This window comes from Propithecus coquereli, unplaced genomic scaffold, assembly GCF_000956105.1.
Source record: "Propithecus coquereli isolate 6110/MARCELLA unplaced genomic scaffold, Pcoq_1.0 Scaffold184, whole genome shotgun sequence".
NCBI lineage: Eukaryota > Metazoa > Chordata > Mammalia > Primates > Indriidae > Propithecus > Propithecus coquereli.
This window is the reverse complement of record NW_012143190.1, coordinates 3,590,521-3,600,054: the sequence shown is the minus strand read 5'-3', so window position 1 is coordinate 3,600,054 and position 9,534 is coordinate 3,590,521. Positions and strand designations below refer to the sequence as shown.

The window sequence follows — 9,534 nt, the reverse complement described above, 5'->3', positions numbered from 1 at the left end:
TGTGCGAGTGAGCAGTGGTGGGGAGGTGGGGAGGTAGCTGCAGATGGCCTGTGAGCAGGATGTTAAACAAAACAAACAGCTGAGGTGGGGGAGATAATCCTGGAAAAGAATTTGTAAAAAATCTCCTAAAAGATCAAGAAACCACAACTGTTAATATCAACATGCTAAAACACACCCTGAATGTGCCCCAGGCCATAGCCCCCAGTGTCCCACGGATGGATAGTTCACTGAGAGCCCAGGGCCCTGTGAATGCACTGAAATGGTGAGCTGGTGGGAGAAGAACCAATCCCAGGAAGCAGTTAACCGTCGGGTGTCCAGAAGGACAGAAACTCATTCAGGAACAAGTAGTCACTGACTACTCCCTTGAAATCACAGGACCTTACATGGAGCCCGCATGTGCTCTACAATATATGCACTCAAGATGGGACTGAGGAACTCTTGCCGTCCCACTCCCAGAAGCTGGAGGGCTGCACCTGCCAAGATAGGGAGTCCAGTGGGAAGGAAAACGTCCAGCTGAAATGGAGAAGTAGGGCCTGGAGATCCGGCTTGCAGGCTGAAGGTGAGCTGGAAATTACCCAGCAAGTTAATTGTGGATTAACTTTAAGGAACACAGTGCAGAAATTAAAATAAAGTAACATACGACACATTAGCGAAGACAGCTGGAGCCATCAGGATTCCAGACCAAGGAGGAAGACTGCATTCTGGAGGTAAGAAACACGTGCAGGCACGAAGAGAAGAGGAGGGGCGGGAGTGACAGAGGTGCGGGCTGCACAGCATGCCAAGCTGGTCCGCCTCTCGGGTGGGCACGGTCAGGACTGATACCCAAACTCACTTGAATATTCTAGCTGGAAGAGGACAAAGGAACTGGCACTTACCTGGGGGGAGATACTGGCAGTGCCCAGAAGAATTCACCAAGACATTGGTGTGGAACGTGGCGTCAAATCGCTCGTCAGCACTGGAAACAGGAAAAGGGTTTCATGAGCCCGCGTGACCAGGTAGTGCATCTCCCCCAGTGCCCTTGGGGCTGTCGTCGGCTCCTGTCTGCACTCAGGCAATGCACACGTGGCCTGCGAGCACCACCGTGGGTCTCCCAGGAAGTCTTCTCAGAGCACAGCTTGGAGGCAGCCAGTGTCTACCCCATTTCCATGTTCATATTAACTGTGACTTTTCTCTTAACATGTACAAAGCACAGCTCTTAACCAAAACGAGACCTGAAAATGACTTAGGAGGACATGGGCAGACATAGGCCCTCCTGAGCTGGGGTAACACGCTGCTCCCCCAGAGCCCCATGGGGCAGGGATTCTGACCTGCTGCATTCAGATCTCTAGTTCCAGCCTCTTGAGCGGGGCCCACACTTGGTTGGTGCTTAATACATGTATCTTGAATGACCGAAACTGCACCAGAGGGCCCACAATTAGTGATGACAAGAAGGACAGGGTAGGGGGGAAGGCAGCAGAATTAAGTTCAAGTTTTAGATGAATGCACCTCAGCCCCCTGCCCTGCACATGTTCAAGTGTCCTGCAGCCAGGAGTTAACTTGTATAAAGGAAACAAAGACACCCACACACACAGGAAAAAACAAGAGCAATTAAACCAACAGCCTGCATTAACCATGTCTTAGATTTTCTGTATTCTGATGCTTTGCCATCTGGGGTCCTGCTGTCCCTGGAGGGATTGCCTCTCCCAGGACTAGTCAAGTCCCAGACATAGTAAACAACTTGATCATGAGCTCCCCTTTCAAATACAAATCACTCAGTCCAGAGCTCACTCCCCCAAATATCTCCTTCATCAGGCTGTCATGCTTGGGGTCACCATCTACCTGCCCTCATCACCCCAGGGCCGGGTACCAGCCAAGTGGGGAGAGTCCTCTGCCCCAGAGCCTGCAGAAGTCTTTCAAACTGGCCAGTCCCAAGGCTAAGCCTGCTTACGCTGCATCTTCCGTTCCTTCCTGCAGAAACCACAATGAAGTCTCCTATCTGGGTTTTCCCCACTCCGTCTGCCACCTGACCAACCCTGGTGTCCCCCAGCGTGGCCCTGTGTGGTGTGCCAAGCCTCCTGCTTGTAAGGAGGGGTAAGTAAATCCTTCCTTCATGATAGTCATTTCTGGGTCTCTGTGTCTTACCACACCTGATTTAAACAAATCCCCGGTACCCTTAAAACACAGCTGTACATGTAAATAAAAAACCACCTCCAGAAAACGCAGGCAGCCAGTCAGGGGCCAGCACCACAGAGTCAAGTTCCCTGCACTTTGGCACCTGGGGCCCTGGTGAGAACTGCCCCCCACTACTGTGCCCGAGGCCCTCCCAGGGGAAAACTCAGGATCACGAGACATTTGAGGGCAGTCTTCAGCATGAGACACATAAGCAAGAACGGGCACACAAAAACGATCCAGAAAAAGCCAATGAAAATGTTACAGCAAGTGTTACAGCGACTGGTCCTGAAGGGAATAACCGAGCGGCATGCGGAGAGTTGGAGAGTCAGCGTTTTATTTGCTGGTGGGCCCAGAGGAGACTTGTCTCCAAATTCTGAGCACCGCTTCCTTATTTTTGTCTAGTTTTATACTTTTTTGGGTTACACACATCCAATAGCACACAAGCATAAGTGGTTAACCAATTAGCAACAGGATTCAAAAGATAGCCAATTAGCAGTAGTTTTTACAGGCATTTGTTTTGTGACATGCTTATAACTTTGTTTAACTGTTTTGCGGTCTTAGCAGAATTTCCCAGAAGTTTCTCAATTCCATTTCTCAGAAGTTCCCCTAACAAAAACACTGAAAAATTACTTCATTTAAAAGTAATATACTCATCTGGGGGATGGACACCCTTGAAGCTCGGACTTGGGAGTGGGGGAAGGGCAACATACATAACCTAAACATCTGTACCCCCATAATATGCTGAAATTAAAAAAAAGTAATATCCTCCAAAAATTCAAGACGATATTGCCAACAGAAAAACATAGAAAAATGTGTAAATTAATGATGTGACTTATGAAATTACTGTATAAATGGGTGAGAGGTTAGGCTGATAGAAATCACAGGAATAAAACGTCGGGCACCAAGGAGGAATGGCTCAGAGGATAAGGCCAGGGGAACTCGTTCCATTACCAGAAGCATCAGGAGCCAACAGGGAGAGTGGGAGGGAGAAAATTACCAAAGAAATAATGCAAAGAAGCTTCCTAGAACAGAAAGAAACCACCCAAGCATGAAGGCAAAAAAAAAAAAAAAAGCCACTTTCAAGAATGTTAAGGCCTCAGAGAGCCGGCTTCCCATGTATATTTCATTGGTCAGCTTTGGAACAATGAGCATGAAAACCAAGAGAGAAGAAATACACTTTTAGATTAAACCTGGAGATCAAGAAAAGGAATTTCCACAACGGGCTGGGCAGTGGACCTAGAAAAGGGTGGGTCCAAATCAGAGCCAGATGTTGGGGTCCTAGGGAGAGAATGGAGCAGATTCAGGACAGAAAGAATACACAGTGAGCTGGGAAACATCATGGATTTGATTAAGGACACATTTAAAAAAATTCTTGCAATAAGAAAAAAGGCAACCAGGCCAGGCGTGGTGGCTCATGTCTGTCATCCCACTACTTTGGGAGGCTGAGGAGCAGGAGGATCACTTGAGGACAGGAGTTTGAGACCAGCCTGAGAACCAAGCAGACCCCATCTCTACAAAAAATAGAAAAATTAGCCGGGCATCATGGCACATGCCTTGTGGTCCCAGCTACTCCAGGCAGTGGGGTGGGGGGAGCTGAGGCAGGGGGATCACTTGAGGCCAGGAGTTGGTGGCTGCAGTGAGCACAATGCCACTGCACTCCAGCCTGGGTGACAGACTGAGACCTTGTCTCAAAAAAAAATAAAAATAAAAATAAAAAAGAAAGCAACCAGAAACTCCATGAAAAAACTGTACAAGGAAGTCATGATTTGAATATGAAACAAACAAAAATGTGATGAAGTTTAAAAGAAGGAAGGAAGAAAGGAAGGGAGGGAGGGAGGGATAGCTAAGTTGTCATAAAAACATAGTCCTCTGAGATGAAAAAGGACACATCCACCTCCTCACTTCCAAACACACACAGGGAGAGAGCAGTAGGATCAAGAGTAAATATTCTTTGCTTAACCGCAGTCTGTATCTGACTGTATCAAAGAGTCACTTTATAAACAGTGACTAGGTACAAAATAGCTGAAACCATGGGCCTTCACAAACTCACCCTGGGTAGTACCATGATTTTCAAGCTGGGTTCTTTGGAACCCTGAAATTCTGTGGAGGTCCCTCAAGGTTCCTGCCAATGTTTGACTCCAATAATTTCTTTTTCTTGGATTTGAAAATGGCAATAAAAGTCAACACACACTTACATGACTGTTAACAAAATTTTAACTCTTCAGAGACTACCAATATATTAATTTAGGTGGCCCGTTTAACTCCCTTTGGGTAGAAGTTAAACTAAAATGCTTTTTGCCATGAATGTCCATGCATTTGAACTCTTGTAAAGAAAGGAGTCACCAAATGAGATCTCCATTGCTCTTTTAAAAAATTCAAGTTCGTGCCTAAAATCCTACTGCAGTGAACCTGTCCCAGACCGGACATGTTTTCCCCACCACCATTCTCAGCAGCAGCAACACAGAAAGTGTGGTCTGATGCATGGTGCAGGGTACAAAGTATTGCTTATTTTAAGCTTGGGTTTCTTCCTGTATTTTTATATTTTTATAAAGACTGTGAGCATCTGTTAGATCAGTGATTCAACTTTGAAAAAAAATAAAACACAAAAAACCCAGTTCCTACGAACTTTTCCTTCAAACATTTGAATCAATTTAATTGAAGAGACTCTCAAGATCACAAGGCAAATGGGTAAACACAAGATTAAAAACTGTTGCCATTAGCAACGGTTTACCGGGGTGACTCAGTGATTTCTGAATATCGTTCATACAAACAGAATATTGGGATACATGGAATTGTGTGACACTGGAATTGCTATCAAAATCCAAATATTAATATTCATCATGGCAGTTTCATGGTTCTTTCCCATAGGCAAAATGATTTTATAAATAAATAATACAAAAGTAAACTCTTGTAATAAAGATTTGTGCTCATACTACTTTATCTGGTTTGAGCATTAAGGCTGGAGATAACATGTGTTTGAAAAAGGGCCCTGCTGCTAAAATCTGAGTTTGAAAACAGCTGAGGCAGTAATGAGGTACTTCTGAAACATGAGTGGCCAAAACCATCACAAGGACCTCGGTGGCCACAGCGTTGGCACGAATTACCGCATGGACTGGCACTGTGCACACAGGGATGCCCAACAGATGTCAGCTAACAGCGCCTACAAGGCCGTGTGCTAATAATGCAGCCTCACAGCTGCTGAATGCCCTTCACCGTGGAAATGGGGAGGGAGCTAAAGGATTCATTTCACTCCTTGCTCTGCTTTTGTATTTGAAATTTTCTGTATTAAACAATTTAAAAATGGTCAAATATATATGTTTTCTTGACTGCTAGAAGACACATGCATCTGCAGAGTTCTTAAGGCTGCCAGCCCGAGGCCCTCAGGCCCTGCAAGCACTGCCTTTCTCCAGCTGCCTCTGTCCCTGCTGGCCAGCGATGACATGAGCTCACTCTTGGTGCGAGGAGAGCTCTGAGCCCCGCCCCCACCACAGAGGGGATGACTGGGGCCAAGGGCCAATGTAACTCAGAAATTCAGGATGCAAGCTCTATGTTCCCTGGGGTGGTCAGGAGGAGAAGCGTCTGGACAGGCTCTAAACATGGGAAGAGCTCCCGCAGGCGGAAATGAGTGTGGATACAAGCCCCTGGCAGAGTGCATGGTCGGACCACACACCTGGAGATAAACCAGAATGAGGGAGGCTCCGGGAAGGTCTGGTTGGCCTGGACCGTGGGGAGAGTGAGATGCTGTCCCCTAGCAGTGAGGCTAGAAAGAGGGCTTGGGGTCGTGCCAAGCAGGGCTCAGGGGCCCAATCCTCATGGGATTACACGCTGTGACATCAGTGGCAGCATGAGCAGGGAAAGCCCGCGGGGCACACGTGGACCCTGTGGGTCTGGCTTAGACCCCTCCCTCCTCTGCCTCCCCTGGGGTCCCACGCAGTACCTGATTCTGTCCCCACAAAGGGCTGCTGGCCCTGGAACAAGAGCCCTCTGGTCCCAGCCTCAGTGTTGCTTCCTGTCTCAGCATGGAGGGGCTTGACCCTAAGCTAGGGAGGTGACAGTGACCCTGCCATCCACGGAGCAGGCAGCATCTGACCCAGGAGCCCAGCCGTCAGCATCCTGAGGGAAAAAAACCAAGGTGGCCCAGCCACCAAAGAAGCCCAACAAGACTAACTCACACTAGGGCCTGTGCTCACCAGAATGACACTCTGCATTCAGCTAAGATGATATAAAAAAAAAGAAAGGGAAGAAGAAGAAAGAAAGAAAAGAAGAAAAATCCAGGAACACTGAACTTCTGCAAAGAGGTTACCGTGTGGGCTCAGGATGACCCTGACTAATAAGATTTCCTGTGAAATCATTCCTATTCCTTCTGAGCTCTCATCATCCTCAGAACACTGAGAGAAGGAAGAGCTGAAGAGATGAAAATGAAATCTATCTAAAAAAGCAAGGAAGGAGGAAACTCATTTATCTCAGAAGAGAATGGATCTAAGATGCCATTTATTTTAAATCTCCTAAGGAAAAAAAAAAAGCTGCCAATTCCACGTGAAGACACAGGGTTGAGACGCTGATGCAAATTATGTCCATATTTTAGAGGAAAAACAGGTCTGTTTAGAATAGATGAATTTTGTTAAAAGAAAAGGGTCAGGGGAGATGGAGATGTCCTGCCATAAATACTTTAATTTAGCTTTCTATTTTAATGTAAAATGCTAAGGGTCTGCAACCAGCAATGTGGCCTGCCATAGTCCACGACCAGAAAGTCTTGAGCAGAACCAAATTTTTATGGTTATATCTACCTGCCAGAGACTCCAGGAGGCAGAAGTCTGGGGCATTGGCAGAAGGCTTCCAGAAGAATCCATTCTGCAATCTTTTCTTTATCCACAAATATACATGGTACATGAGATATAACATGGATGTAATTACAACAATTAAAACAATTGGCCATTTAGCTGGATAGATTATAACCATATTATAAATAACATAGGTTAATGTTATCACAGCATGAATCAAGTTTCTGGACTCCCTGTTTTATTCATTGAGTTATATATATGTCTGTCCCTGACTCAGGACAATATCATCTTAATCTTACAGCATTATGAAAGTGTTGATATTTGGCAAGGCAGGTCCCTCAACTTGGTTCTTTTTCTTCAAAATCGCCTTAGCTATTCTTAACCCTTTGTCCATCATTGTAAATTTTAAGATCTCTTTGTTACAATGCCATGAAGACCCTGTTGAGACTTTAGTTGGAATCACATTAAATTTAGTTTGGGAAAATTTGACATCTTTATAACAATTGATTTTTACCAGGCATAAATATGATATAACTCAACATTTATGTAGGTTTTTCTCAGATTTGATACTTTTTAACAATTGCAGATATTGGAAATAAAACTTCTTAAATTACATTTTCTAATTGTTCTAAAAACACAGAAATACATTTGATATTTTTATAGAGCTTGTTTTGTAGCCAACATATTTTGTCTAGATAGTCTCTAGGGGTTTTCTATGTTAAAAATATGGCCTATAAATGATGACAATTCATTAATTTATTTCTAATCCTTAAATAGTTTACTTACTTTTCTTACTATTTAAATTCATATGGTCACTACGATATCTTTAAAAAGTGATGTTAACTGATGTCCTTATTTTGTTCCACACAGAGAAATTTCTAATGTTTCAGCGTTAAATGAGCTTTTGGTAAAGACCCTATGTCAGGTTAGGTGAGGGTCCTTGTAATTCATGAATGGTTGTTAAATAATATCAACTGATTTTTCTCTAGCTACCAGGACAATTGTTTATTCTGTCTGCTTCATTCTTTTAGTAGGATGAATTATATTAATGGATATCTTGAAAGTTAAACAAAACTTGCATTCCTAAGAGAAATCTAAATTTGTTAGGATTTATATTTAAATTATTGCTACATTTGGTGTGCTAATATTGTAGTTCTAATAGTGTAGTTTGTTCAAAAGTGGAACATATGCTGAGTGGAACTTGCCTGTAAACTCACATTTTAAAATTTCTTTTTAAAAATATATTGATTAAGAGAATGAAGAGACAAGCCATAGACTATGTTGATAAAAGATACATCTGATAAAGGGTACGTTATATTATCCAAAATAAACAAAGAACTCTTAAAATTCAAAAATGAGTAAACCAACCCAATTAAAAAATGGACCACAGACTTTAACAAACACCTCATCAAAGAAGACATATAGATGCAAATTAAGCATATAAAAAGATGCCCCACATCATGCCATCAGGAAAATGAATATTAAAACAACAATGACATGCCACTATGCATCTACGTGAATAGCCAAAATCCAGAACACTGAGAACACCAAATGCTGACAAGGATGTGGAGCAACAGGAATTCTCATTCATTTGTTGGTGGAAATGCAAAATGGCACAGCTGCTTTGGAAGACAGATTGGTGGTTTCCTATGAAACTAAACATATTCTTACCACATAATCCAGCAATTGCCCTCCTTGGTATTTACCCAAAGGAACTGAAAACATGTCCACATAAAAACTTGCACATAGATGTTTATAGCAGCTTTATTCATAATTGCCAAAACTTGCAAGCAACCAAGATGTCCTTCAGTAGGGGAATGGATAAGTAAACTGTGGTAGATCCAGACAATGGAATATTCATGCTAAAAAGAAATGAGCTATCAAGCCATGAAAAGACATGGAAGAACTTTACCTGTAAGAAGCCAATCTGAAAAGCCTACATACTGTTTGATTCCAACTATATGACATTCTGGAAAAGGCAAAACTATGGAGGCAGTAAAAAGATCAGTGGTTGCCAGGGGTCGGGGGAGGGAAGGAAGAATAGGCAGAGAACAGAGGATTTTTAGGGCAGTGAATATGGTCTGCATTACACTATCACAGTGGAGACAAGTCATCATATATGTGTCCAAACCCCCAGAATGTGCAACAACAAGAGTGAACCATGATTTAAAGGATGGGCTCTGGGTGATGATGATATGTCAGTGTAGGTTCATCAACTGTAACAAATGAACCACTCTGGAGGTGGCTGTTGACAATGTGGGAGGATGTGCTTGTGTGTGGGGCAGAGCTATACCGGGACTCTACAATTTCCACACAATTATGCTGTGAACCTAAAATTGCTCTAAAGAATAAAGTCTATTTTTATAAAAATGCAATCAATTTTGGTCTATTTTTCTACTTTTTCTAGAAAATATTAAATCTATCTAAATTTCCAAATTTTTGTTATAAAGTTGTTCATAATAATTCTATTTTTAAAATGTTTGTCTAGCTACAAATCCCTTTTGTATTTACTAAATGCTTGAACCTTCTATATTTTCTTGATAATTATTTCCTGATGTGTTTATTAGTTCTTTTTTAAAACCAATTCGTCCTTTGTTGATCT

At 43.0% G+C, this 9,534-nt stretch overlaps 1 protein-coding gene across 2 annotated transcripts in view; it reads right to left on the bottom strand.

Moving 5' to 3' along the window:
• The window catches only part of CHRNA7 (cholinergic receptor, nicotinic, alpha 7 (neuronal)), a 109,252-nt gene that overhangs the window by 17,823 nt on the left and 81,895 nt on the right, over positions 1-9,534 (bottom strand). Inside the window, exon 5 of one of the 2 annotated variants that reach the window (XM_012642697.1) lies at positions 876-955. In XM_012642697.1, the coding sequence (XP_012498151.1) occupies positions 876-955 (80 nt within the window). Of the gene's footprint in view, positions 1-875; positions 959-9,534 lie in introns of both variants that reach the window. The other variant, XM_012642696.1, reaches the window with a different exon arrangement.